The sequence below is a fragment of the Sturnira hondurensis genome, unplaced genomic scaffold (assembly GCF_014824575.4).
Source record: "Sturnira hondurensis isolate 20B ecotype Veracruz unplaced genomic scaffold, ASM1482457v3 Scaffold0022910, whole genome shotgun sequence".
Taxonomy (NCBI): Eukaryota; Metazoa; Chordata; class Mammalia; order Chiroptera; family Phyllostomidae; genus Sturnira; species Sturnira hondurensis.
Genome location: NW_028095541.1, coordinates 4849717 through 4862680, shown reverse-complemented (window position 1 = coordinate 4862680; position 12964 = coordinate 4849717). Strand labels below are relative to the sequence as shown.

Sequence of the window (12964 nt, the reverse complement as noted above, 5' to 3'; positions counted from 1 at the left end):
ATAGCATAATGAAGTTTAAATTAAATGTATGTGAAGTTCTTTCTGTATAGTGAGTTTTTGAAAATACTGTTTTTATTTATATCACATGTATATTCTACAAATAGGGAAGGAAATAGGCAAGAAAAGAAAAAATTAAAATGAATTATGCTGGAGTGACATAAAGGAAAGTGAAGAAAAAGGAAATGAAGAAGAGGGAAGGTCACATTGGGATGTTGGGTAGCTTTCCTGGCCATGAGGATGAACTTGGAGTGGGAGGCAGGGCATTTTGAACCAGCAATGTGATATAACATTGGGACAATTGTAAGTGAAGGACTTCATCAGCTGTACTGTATGAGAAATGGAGAGGCAGGAAGGTAAATGGACAGGGCAAAAGCTGAATATAGCTTAGGAAAGACAAGAGTTACAGGGAAAGAGATGGAAAGGGGCACCAGTGTGTTGAGCTTCCCTGGAGGCGGGTTGGGTTTTTACTGCATTTTCAGTGGCGTGTCAATTTGTGCACCTGGGCTTGTGTGGTCCCTAATTCAAACATTTTCTGCAGTTGCTCTCAAGATCTTTGCATTGTGCACTGCACTTCCATTATTCAAAGAGAAATATTTAGTTGTTTTAAAAGAACAGTTTATGTTTTTATAACTAAATATTATATTTATGTGGTTCAAAAAGGTTAGAAAGTGCAGATAATTAAAATTCTCCCTCCTGCCCCTTGTTTCTCAGCTATACAATTTCTTTTCCTGAAGGTAACCAAAGCTATTGTATTTGTTTCCTGTATATATTTCCAAAGATTTTACTTATATGTATAAATATAAAAGTTTACTTATTAGGACAAAAAAGATGAAATAACACACATTGTTCAGGATTGTATTTTTTCCTTAGTAGTATTCTTTGGGGATTAGTTTATAGCAGTATACAGAAAGCTTCCATATTTTTCCCTTTAACATGCTGCTTAAGATTCTATTTTATGGGGTTATTATAATTTATGTAGCCAGTAATTCTTGATGGTCACAAGGGCTATTTCCAATGTTTTGCTAGCCACAAAGGGTGCTACAGTGAGGAATCTTCTATACACATTATTTTGCATGTGTCTTTCCAGAAGAGAAATTGCAGAGTCAAAGGATCTGTGTATTTGTAATTTTAGTGTATACTACCAAAGTGCCCTTCATAAAGACTATCACTTTTATCTCCATGGTAATGTATGAGTTCCTGAATTTCCCAAACTTGAACAGTGTTTTATATTATTTTTAAACATTTTTCACATTTATAGGTAAAGAATAGTATATCAGAACAGTTTTATTTTTCATTCGTTTTGTTATGAGTGGAGTTGAGCATATTTACTAGTGTTTAAAAACCATTTGCATATCCTTTCTGTAAACTTTTTTAATTTAGTTAAGTCAGTTTCTAATTTTTTTGAGGTGACACTGGCTCACAAAACCATACAGGTTTCAAGTGTACAACTCAATAAAACATCATCTGCACACTGCATTGTGTCTCCATTGTCCAGAGCAAAATCTCTTTCTGATCCTATTCCCAACCCCTTTACCCACTTCCACCTGCCTCTGTGCCCCATTTCTCTCTAGCTGTCCCCACACTGTTGTCTGTATCTATTAGTTATGCATATGTGATCTTTGGCTAATCCCTTTACCTTCTTTCATCCAGGCCCCTCTTTGTCCCCTCTGACTGCTCTTAGTCTGTTCAACGTATCCTCTATTCATCAGTTTATGTATTTTGTTCATAATTCTACTTATAAGTGAGATCAATCAGTGTTTGTCTTTCTCTGATTCCATGTATAAGTGAGATCATTTGGTATTCATCTTTTTCTGACTTTATTTCACTTAGCATAATACTTTCCAAATCCATCCATGCTGTTGCAAAACGTGAGAGTCCCTTCTATTTTATGGCTGGCTGTGTAGTATTTCATTTATGAACTATTTTATTCTATTGTTAATATTTTTTGTCTTTCAGCGCTTTAAGTATTTGATTCCACTCTTTTCTTGCTTTTATGGTTTTTGAAGAGAATTCTGATGTAATTCTGACCTTTTTTTCCTCTAAAAAGGTAAGATTTTTTCTTCCTTTCTAGCATTTTTCCAAGATTTTCACTTTGTTATTGATTGTCTACACTGTAGACATGGAAGAGATGTTAAATATGATATACAGCATAGATTTTTAATATTTATCTTACCCAGTATTCTCTGGGCTGCCTAGATCTTTGGCCAAGAGTCTGTCATCAATTTTAGAAAATTCTCAACCACTATCACTTCGAATGTTTCTTCTATTTTTTTACTTCTCCTTTCTTTCTGGTCATCCTTTTATCACTGTCCCACAGTTCTTGGATATACTTTCCCATTTCTTTCTTTTTAAAAAATCTTTGCATTTCAGTTTGAGAAGTTTCTATTGACATATGGTCAGGCTCACTGGTTCTTTCCTTGGCTGTGTCCAGTGCACTGAAGACCCCATCAAAGGCATTCTCCATTGCAGTTACAGTGTTTTTGATTTCTAGCTTTTTCTTTAGAGTCTTTCCTTTTGTCTTTTTTCCTTTTGTCTTAATCTTTCTGCTTATATTATTCATCTGCTCTTGAATGTTGTCCACTTTTCTCATCAGAGCCCTTACCATATTAATCATGGTTATTTCAAAATCCTGGTGTGGTAATTCCAAAACTTCTACCATGTCTGAGACTGCTTCTGATGCTTGCTTTGCCTCTATACTGTGTGTGTGTGTTCGCCTTTAGTATGACTTGTATTTTTTTTATTGAAAGCTGAATATGATGTTTTGGGTAAAGTTACTGAGATAAATAATAGGCCTTTTTCTGTCTAGAAGCTAGTCTGTGTTTACTTTTTGCAGCTATAGTGTCAGGGGCAAAATTTCTTCTCATGTCCTTATTTTTGTCTCTCCTATTATCTTTGGGTTGCCCTCAAGACTCCTTAAATAGTGCCTGAGTCTTTTGAATCTTTTAGCTCTAATCCCTGTTATTATTAAGGAGTCCTATGGATATTATGGTAAGGTGTGTGGGAAGGAGAAACATTTTATACTTCTATGACTGCATCTCAGTCTTTTAGTAAGCCTGCCTGAGCTGGGTATTTCCCTTCCTCCTCAATGAAGGCCAGAGGGGACTGGAGTTGGATTTTTTTTCCTTCTTGCTGGTTGGTTAGGTGCTGGTGAAACCGAGGGGTGACTTTGATACAGAGAACAGAGCACTTTGACCATATTTCAAAAATGGTTGCATTTGTCCTACTCCTGAAGGAAGTAGGAGGAGATTTTTTTCTAAAGTCTCTCTAAATTTTTTTCAATTACACTTTGCATTTAATGTTATTTTGTATTAGTTTTAGGTGTACAGTGTAGTCTCACGGTTTCTCAGTGAGGACCTGGTAGGGCTTCTGGAGGTAAATCTCAGGAAAGTATAGGGGCTTTTTCTGAATTTTTAACTCTTAAGCTGTGAGTACTGAGCCCCCACCCCACAATTCATCAGTTATAGTTTAAAAGTGTTTGTACCGTTACTGGTTCAAGCTGTGGACTTCTACTCTAGTGACCTATGATTCTCTGAATCTATTTGTCTCCCCAGTTTTCAGGGCAGCAGTTTATCCTGTGTCCTCAATTTTTTGATAGATCTAATAGTTGTTGACTTTCAGTTTGTTAAACTTTTTTCTTGAACAGGAATGATGACTTCCAAGCTCTTTACATGTCAAACTAGACAGAAGTTGTATTTTTCTTTTTGGTTTGTAGGAGCTCTTTATATATTATGGAAATTAGTTCTTTATTTTTGTAAGAGATGCACATTTTAAAATTTTGTCATTTGTCTTTTGAATTTGTGTTGTCCCCCTATGCAGTTAAATAAATGTTTATGTATGTTTGAATTTATCATTATTCTCTTTTAGGCATTTTAATTCTGTGATAACAGTTGCAGGTATACCTCATTTTACTCTGCTTTGCTCTGTTGTGCTTCTCACATATTGTATTTTTTACAAATTGAAGGTAAGACTCCCCACCAGCAAAAAGATTACAACTCACTGAAGGCTTAGAGGGTAGTTAGCATTTTTTAGCAATAAAGTCTTTTTAATTAAGGTATGTACATCGTTTCCCCCCTTATTTATTTATTTATTTATTTATTTATATAAATTGTTGTTCAAGTACAGTTTTCTGCCTTTTATTCCCATCCCAGCCCACCCTCACAGCCCTCCCCATCTCCCTCCCATTTCCACCCCCTCCTTGTTATTGTCCATGTGTCCTTGTTTTTTTACACATAATTCTATTGCACACTTAATAGACTATAGTGTAGTGCAAACCTAACTTTTATAGGCACTGGGAAAACAAAAAGTTTATGTGCCTTGCTGTATTGTGATACTTGCTTTATTTTGGTAATTAGCTTTATTGTGGTGGTCTGGAACTGAACTTGAAGCATCTTCAAGGTAGGCCTGTAGTAAGGCTTTCACAAGTTAGATTATAAAGGAATTTTTTCCATTGTTTCTTTTAGCTTGCTATGATTTATTTTTTTATATTTAAATATTTTCTCCATTTATGATTTTTCTTTAAGTAAAGTATGAAGATGAGGTGCTATTTCCCCTCTTCCCTTTTAATTTATTTCAAAATCATTTGCTTAGTAGTTCATTTTTGCCCCATTGATTGATTATCATGTATTAAAATCCAGTATATATTTGGGTTTATTTCTGTAATTTTTATTCTGTGCTATTGCTTTATCTCTTTTTCATATGCTAATGTGAATAATTCATATGATAATACTACTCTGTTTTAATTAGTATAGCTTTACAATTTTATTTTTTTTATTTATTTTTAATTTATTTTTAAGATTTTATTAATTTATCTTTAGAGAGGAAGGGAAGGAGAGAAATAATCAATGTATGGTTGCCTCTCCCGAGTCCCATGCTGGGAACTGGCCTGCAACCCAGGCATGTGCCCTGACTGGGAATCAAACCACAATCGTGTGGTTCGCAGGCCCGCGCTCAATCCACTGAGCCACACCAGAAAGGCAATTAGTATAGCTTTACAATTTTAAAAAATATTGTATGGCTAATTACCTCCTTATTTTTCTTGTCAACTTCAAACATTTGTCAGGTTTATTTTCTATATAAAATTTAGCACTTGTGTTTCTAATTAAAAAACTTGTTGGTATTTTTATTGTGATCATGTTAAGTTTTTACCTTCATTTAGAAATGAGTGCATATTTATGAAAGTGAGTTCTTTAAAATCTAAGAACATTCTATGCCCTTCTGTTTGTTCCTAGTTTTCTTTTGTGTATCCTGAGAGCTTAAACATATTTCTTCATATAGATCTTGCACATTTTTGTTAATTTTGTTCCTAGGAATCTTATCTTCCTTTTCTTCTTTCCTCAGTTGTAACTGGGGTTTTCATACCTTCGTTATGTCTCTTAATTGGTTGTTTGTATATGTATATAAGCTATTTCTGTCTATATATTTATTTTACAGAAACATACTATTTATAAAAAATTTAAAAGTGTATGCCTATTGTAATAGAGGGCAATGTTGCATGATGGGGGTCTGAGGTCTATGAACTTGGCTGCACCATAGGTTAGACCTGTGGCAGTAGGCATGGTACTTAATCGTTATAAGCCAGTTTCCTCCTTTGTCAAATGGGATAATAATAGTACCTACCTCATAAGGTAGTTTTGAGAGTTAAAGAGATAAAGCGCAAAGATGCTTAGTAGAATTTCTGGAATGTAGTAAGCAGTGAGTCAGTGTTGGCTACAACAGGTCTGTGCTCCTACCATTGAAGCTTAAATCTAGTGCATGGGGGTCAGATGGGGAACGGATGTCAGCCTCCCAAACCTCTCCACTCCAGCCACACTCCTCACTTCCCAAACAACAGCCCTGGATTGAGAGGGCTGCAGAGTGAGTGAGGGGAATGGAAAAATGGAGACTAGAGAACCAGTTACACCCTGTTGTTGTAGGAAAGGAATAAAAGGATTCCATAATAATTTGCATTTGAGGTGTCCAAGGGAATTGGAGGAGGAGACACAGGAGGAACAAAGCAGTGAAAGTGAACGGAGCACCTTTTCAAATTGTTGCCTTAAATTGGAAGGGACTCGACAGATCACAAGCTATTTATACGTATTTGTATCATAAACCTATTTTGGCAGCAGCTCAGTTGCTCTATGAAAGAGGGACTCAAAATCACAGGGAGTAAGAGGGTGTTGGGGAAGCCAGGTCCAGATCTACTGAGCTATGCTGGTGCTCATTCCTGTTCATGCCTGTCTCTACTTTCCTTGTCATTTATTCCCAAGTGGGGGTAAGTATTGGGTTGGCCAAAAAGTTCATTTGTTTTTTTCTGTAAGATGGCTGTAGTTGTACCTAGTTGTCTTTGACTTCATTCGAAACACTTTTGTTAGATTGTATTGTGACAACTGTCATATCAGTATGCATTTAAAAAAAATAACCAAAAGTAATTTTTGTGGAGCCATTTTAATGCTGAAGATGGAAGAAAGTATGCAACATTTTGGGCATATTATGCTTTATTATTTCAAGGAAGGTAAAAAAGACAACTGATATGCAAAAAAAAGATTTGTGCAGTGTATGGAGAAGGGTAAACCAGTTGAAGCTGATAGTGATCAAATTGAGACATTGAGAACAATCAATGACTCAAAATATCCAAATCAGTAGTTATTGATGAAAATGAAAAGTGTGTCTTTTATTTTATGGAAAACCCAAATGAACTTTTTGGCCAAACCAGTACTAAATTGTCAGCAGAAAAGATAGAGGACAAACTAGAAGAAGGGAAAACAAGAAGGATTAAAATGTTTTGAGAAAGGATAGTCTAAGAGAGCTTGGGGTTGCGATAAAGAACAGTATGTGTGGAATACACCATGTACAGAAATCACTAGGGAATTATGTTAGAAATAGTATAATAATAGGAACTATGTGTCTATTGTGTAATGCGTGTTTTATGTGCATTTTTCTGTTATTCCTAATAACAATCTCTCAAGGCAGGTATTATTATGGCAATCACACCACGTATCTCTAGAAAGTTAGGCCTCAGTCTTCTCGGAGCTTAACATCTATATGCTAATTGAAGAATACTTGTAAAATACACATACTGGCCTGGACATAGGAGCTCCTGATAATGATAGAACTGGGAGGGAATTGTAAAGGAGTCAATGGTAGCTAGTGGGATGCGCTCCAAAGAAATGTGATGCGAGTGGTGAAAGGAAGGAAGGACCTCTATGACTCTTCATAGGAAAGCAGGGAAAGTTAACTTACCAGATGGTAAGTTAATGGGGCAGGGAAGCAGGAAAGTCTTCCTGCAGCTGGAGTTAGGGATGTGGGTGGAGTGTGGACTAAGTCAACTGCAGTGGAAAAGGGATGCCTATGGGAGGCTGCCTGTAAGTGAGAAAATGTTTCACCAGCTACTTCCCATTGCTGCATTGCTTTTTAAAGTGACAGTCACGAGGTGTCAGGATTCATAAGCAGAAATGGTCTTTGCTCTTTGGCTGGCAGTCTAAATTCAGATAGAAAGAATTTGGTGGGAGACAGCTGGTGGAAATTGCCCCCTCCTTCCTTCAGTGGAAATGTCCACGTGCTGCCCATGTATCAAGCATCTACCCCTGTCCATCTCCATTTGCCTCTCTCTCTTCATCAGGTTTCATTAAAAAATAATAACCACCCAGGAGCATTGTACCCAAGTGATCCAGGCATAGCCCTGCTTAACCCATCGCTGTTGGCTGCCCCCAGATGAATGCAGGCTACTCAGGTGGTTTGTGAGAAGCTTGCCCCACAGCTCCTTGTATCCGCCACCAAGTGGTTAATGTGAAAGCACACAGTGGATGTGACTGCTGGAAGTACCGCTGGGCACGATGCTGATGCTTCATGAACACGTGAGCAGGACGCACGGAGGCAGCGCTGGACACCCCATGACCCAGGAATGCGGCAAATGAGTATAGGAATGAGAGAATGGGAGGGTCACTTCGTCCTTGTCCTTGTTTCTCACCTGCCCGAGCACTTGGTCCACGTGGAGGCAGGGTGCGGTTGCCCTAGGTCGCCCGAGAATCTGCAAATTCATTGCTGCCTTTCATCTCGACAACCTTATGTCCCGATGGGAGCAGCCCAACCTTTCCCTTTCATTCTGAGGCTGCTGCCAAGGCGGGTTGACTTCTCCTTTAAAAAGGCTCCGATTCCTCTTCCTGCCGCAGGGGTCCAGTCACAGCTCAGACTTAGATTCTAACCGCCCACCCCGAAGTCTGGGACTGTTTGCAAGTCACGCCAAGTTTCCCCATCTGACCCCAGTTGGGCCCTTTCTAGGACAATGTGAACAAAGAGCAGCAGGGAGAGGAACCCGCGAGGGGCTGCGAAGCGTGTGTGTGTGTGTGTGTGTGTGTGTGTGTGTGTGTGTGTGTGCGCGCGCGCGCGCGAGCGCGCGCGCTCTCGCACGCTGGGAACCACTGTGGTGGACCCAGCGCAGAGGGTGCCTAGCCTGGTCCCACAGGGCCTCTCACGGCTCCCAGCGGCCGGTTACTTTGTCCTGGCCTCGGCAGGGCAGGGACCTCGAACTGCAAGCAGAAACCCGGGTGGTTTCTCGAGCTCTGGCTTCAACGTTGTCTCCGGGGCGGAGCAGGAAGACCCCAAGCTCCAGGCTCCCACAGGCTCGGGCCTCGGAGAGAATACTGGACTCCCCTCTCCTTGTCTGAGATTGTCCCAAGTAGCCTGGTCTGACGGAGGGACCACTGGAGCATTCCCGGCCCTGAGTCTCCTTAGACACGCGCAGGTCTAACTCTGGGATAGAGGTGGATCTCGGGCGCCCCCCTCTGCCTGCCCCGCGGTCTCCAGAACAGCGCGGGCCAGACTAGAATAGCGCACACAAGAGATGCGTGGGGGTGGGGGGGGGGGCGGGGGGGGGGGAAGCTGGCCAAAACAGATCTGGAGGCCACACCTGGATGTGTGCATGTGCCCATCTGTGTGAGCATGTGTGACAGGTTGTGGTCACATCAGCCCGTTTCACCTGCAGTACAGTTTGCCTGGCAGAGGAATGAAAGAGAAACTGCCATGTCCTTTCGGTGTCATTAAATCAGCTCCCTTCCCTTCAACTGTCTAAGTTGTATTTTTCATGCAACATTGGAGTCCATGCATACAAAACTATTTTCCCACTCCAGTTTCAGTCTGAACCTTCATCACTGCGCCCAACCAGATTTCAGGGTCCCAACTCCAGTTCCGTAGGAGAACTTGGAGTCTCAGGATATGCATCCCTTGCCACTCTCCGGGCATCTTTGTAAAGCGGGATTCCCCGGCAGTCTCGGGTGGTTGCTCCCCGTGGGCCTGCCGCAGCGCACAGTAGAAGAGCAGGCGCTAGGACCGCGGGGCATGTGGCCGGCGCGGCGCTACCTTAAACCCATCTAAAGCTGATGCTGCGCCACTCAGCGAGCCGGCGGGGCTGCGCAGGGCTAGCGCTCCGCCAGTCACCGGGCTGGAGCCAGCGCGGCAGCACCTGTTCACGGCTGCAGGACGCACTCGATCTCTGGACGCAGCTCCCTAGCTCTCCTCCAGCCGCCCGCACTGAACCAATGGACCTCCACCGAGCTGCCGCACGATTCTAGATCCCAGGTTTACATGTCTAAAGTTTTCTTTTTGTCTTATCATATTATTACTGATTCTTTAGAGGGGTGTGCAGGAGGGGAGAGTCTTCACTGCCTTCGATGTGAGATTTTTTTTTCCCCCTGGAAGGATTCCTGCTGATGTCTGCAGAATCGGTTAGAGTAAAAACGGCGCATGCCTTCCCCAGAGTCAGGACCCGTGGATTCTGACGTAGCCTGTGCATCTTAAAAATCCTATAACAACGCCTAGACATTGAAGTTGCTATGGTCATTTCGATCTGGAACCAAATGAAGAAACTACGGATTTTTTCCTTTTTGATGGCTGGCTGGGATGCAGACGTTCCTGCTTGCTAGGAGCTGGGATCTACCCATAGAGATACATAGATGTGTTTATCAGTATGTCAGTATGTGAGTATACAGCACTGGTTTCTTAGGCTATTAGTGGCTTGACCTTGAACCTGTGCCAGTGAAAAGGCAAATTACTTTTATTTATGCATTTCATGGATTGAAGAAAACAACGTGTCCTCCCTCCCGCCCCCCCTCTCTCTGCAACCGCAGTAAGGGAGGGGAGTTGGATATACCTCGCCTAAGATCTCCCGGGTTGGCACCATCATTATTGTTTATCTCTGTGCTCCAGCAGCCCAGCCTTCTGATGGCTCCCTTAGGTGAAGTTGGGAACTATTTCGGTGTGCAGGATGCAGTACCGTTTGGGAATGTGCCCGTGTTGCCGGTGGACAGCCCGGTCTTGCTAAGTGACCACCTGGGTCAGTCCGAAGCAGGGGGGCTTCCTCGGGGGCCAGCAGTCACAGACTTGGATCATTTAAAGGGGATTCTCAGGCGGAGGCAGCTCTACTGCAGGACTGGATTTCACTTGGAAATCTTCCCCAATGGTACTATCCAGGGAACCAGGAAAGACCACAGCCGATTCGGTAGGTATACCATTAACACTATCGTGTCTGCGCCTTGACAGGTCGGGATTATAACTATCAAGAAGGGGTTGTCCGAGCAGGGTGCAGGAAGGCTCTCTCCCTTTTTCTGCCCATGTCTTGCCAGCTTAAAAAAAAGCCTCCAGAATTGCAGGTCTCTGCCGATGGCTGGCACTGATGCAAGTCTACATTGAAAGGCTTTCCGCCCCCCACCCCCAAAGAAAGGCATGATTTATAAATACCACACAAGTCTCTCGTTCTTTTGCATCAGTTACTTGGGAAGATGGGGTTTAGGAAATTGTTGTTTGTTGTTGTTTTGGTGGACCAATTCCAGGCATTTAAAGCTTTAATCATTAACTACTGAGAACTTAAAAATGCATTTTCCTGAAAGCATGGGTTTTTATAATCTGGTACCCCAATTAAGTTTTTTGCTCTTCCCTCTTTCCCTTAACAAGTATCCTGCTTGAATTGTAAGTGAAACATATTGATTCCCACCGAGAGGGTCTGCACCACTTGGGTGAGGTGCTTGCTGGTAGTTTTCAGTTGGGAAGACTGAAGTCACATACTGGACTTGGGAAGGAGCTGGAAGCTCATTGGGGGTGCTTGTCTTTCCAGCGATCAAGTTACTGCAATTTTTCATGGTGTGCAGCCTGTGTGGGGTTCCAGAGTAGCTCTCCAGTGTGTGTGCCTGCGAAAAGCTGCAAGGTAATTCTAAAAAGCAAGCAGTGCCAAGGATTTCACCCTCTTAGGAGGGTACTTGTGACTCAGCATGGAGGCTGCAGAACAGAGGGATGGTGACTGGCCCCTTTCATGCCTACACACACGTGCCCTCTGGGCCACCCTGAGCCCAACATCCAGCATAGTCCAGGTTGGAGACTCTGGGTTTTTACACTTACTTGCACAAAAAAGGAATAAATAAAAAAGAAATAAAAAGCACCAGTTTGGGCAACCAGACTGTTGGAAGGAGTTAACTTTTGAGTGGACCCACCTGACAACACTTAAAGTGGGTCGTAAAAAACAAAGTCCTGCGGTGATTTTCTCCCTCCAGCTTTCATGCCAGATGTTGACCACAATCTAAACTATCTGTTTTAGGTTCGGGGGGCTGTGAATGAGGCCAGAAGGCGAGCAGGATTCAGGCCTGGGATGGGCTGGCCCAGCATTTTCTCCCTCTGCTCCCCCCGCCCCCCCCAGCCTCAGCCCCAAGCTGAACCTGTTAGTGCAAATATTCCTGGCTGTCTTAAAAAAAAAGGTAACCCTCGTCTTTGCAATCATTCCTTTGAGCGCCGCCCCCCCCCCCCCCCGCCCCAGTTGGACAGCTCTGGTGGTTGCACAGTGAAGACCAAACTTTGCAAGTGCTGCCCTGGGGCCGCTCTAGGGGCTATCACCTTGTCCAGCCTTCGTTCCAGGACAAGGACGGTGGGCGCTGTGGGTGGGACAGCTGGAGTGTCAGGGTCGCAGAGGCTGCCCTATGTTGGATTGCTCGTGCGGGGGTGAGCTGAGGTGGAGGGGGCCGGGCACCTCTTTGCACCATGAGGGGAATTGGGTCCACCAGCTCCCGGCAAGCAGGTGCCGGCTTCTCGGCCCAGTCCTTTGGTGCTTTCGGCAGTCGCCTGCCTAAGTCCGCAAGGTCCTAACGCACTCTATGTTCCGCACCCCCTCTGCAGGTGCTCTCTGCAGTGCTGGGAGGACTCCGGACTCTTGTCCGGGGGGCCACAGGTGATGGCTTGTGTACTTAAGGCGGAATTTTGGGAACCGGGTTTTTTTGCCCAAGTTGAACCCCTTCCTTTCTTTGTGTGTGTCTGTGGGGCTGACAGCTGTGCCCCTCGGTTCCCTGGCGGTTTTCGGTGTGGGAACTGCTGGAGGCGAGCACCGTGTGGAGGGAGACTTGGTGGTGAGGACCGAGGACAGGCTGGAGATCAATCCTGACTTCCCCTGTCTTAGCCCAGATCCTTCTTTCTCTTTCGGAAGTGCACAGTCAGGGCTCGGAGAGGGAGAGTCGCTAGGCACCCGGGAGGTGGGTGGGGGCCCTGCCAGGGGAAGGGGTGGGCAGGGGGACAAAGGCTTGTAGAGGCGGGCCAAACAGCAGAGAGCTATTGTTAACCCCTTCTGGGAGCCCAGCTTAACAGTGGTGGCCCGAGGCTGCTTTCCAGCTCTGGGGAGCCCAGGGCACCACGGGGCACACCGGGCAGGGCGGGGACGGGTGCATTGTGTGAACTGGCTGAGCCCGGTCTTTGAAGGACCCTCAGAACCACTGTGCAGGAAGACTGGGGCCCGTGTAGAAAGATTATGGGGTGTGCCAGTGGGGCTCCCCATGCCCCAAGCTTTCTATTACTATTTTATTGCAGTCACTTTTCGGGTAGGACGTTTGCTGCACACATTCGAACCATTCGAAATGTACTAACTGCCACTGGGAGAGGAGGGTGCAAGGGAAAGTGGGGACCACAGGGGTGGGGAGAACCCAAGAAGTGCTTTCTGGGGTCTGCAGACGAGGACAGA

General features: G+C 43.8%; 1 protein-coding gene across 1 annotated transcript in view; it reads left to right on the top strand.

Moving 5' to 3' along the window:
- The first annotated feature begins 9380 nt into the window (after positions 1–9380).
- FGF9 (fibroblast growth factor 9) overlaps positions 9381–12964 on the top strand; it is a 33697-nt gene continuing 30113 nt past the window's right edge. Inside the window, exon 1 of the mRNA XM_037037200.1 lies at positions 9381–10471. Coding sequence (XP_036893095.1) covers positions 10195–10471 — 277 coding nt within the window. The 5' untranslated portion in view covers positions 9381–10194. The remainder of the gene's footprint in view (positions 10472–12964) is intronic.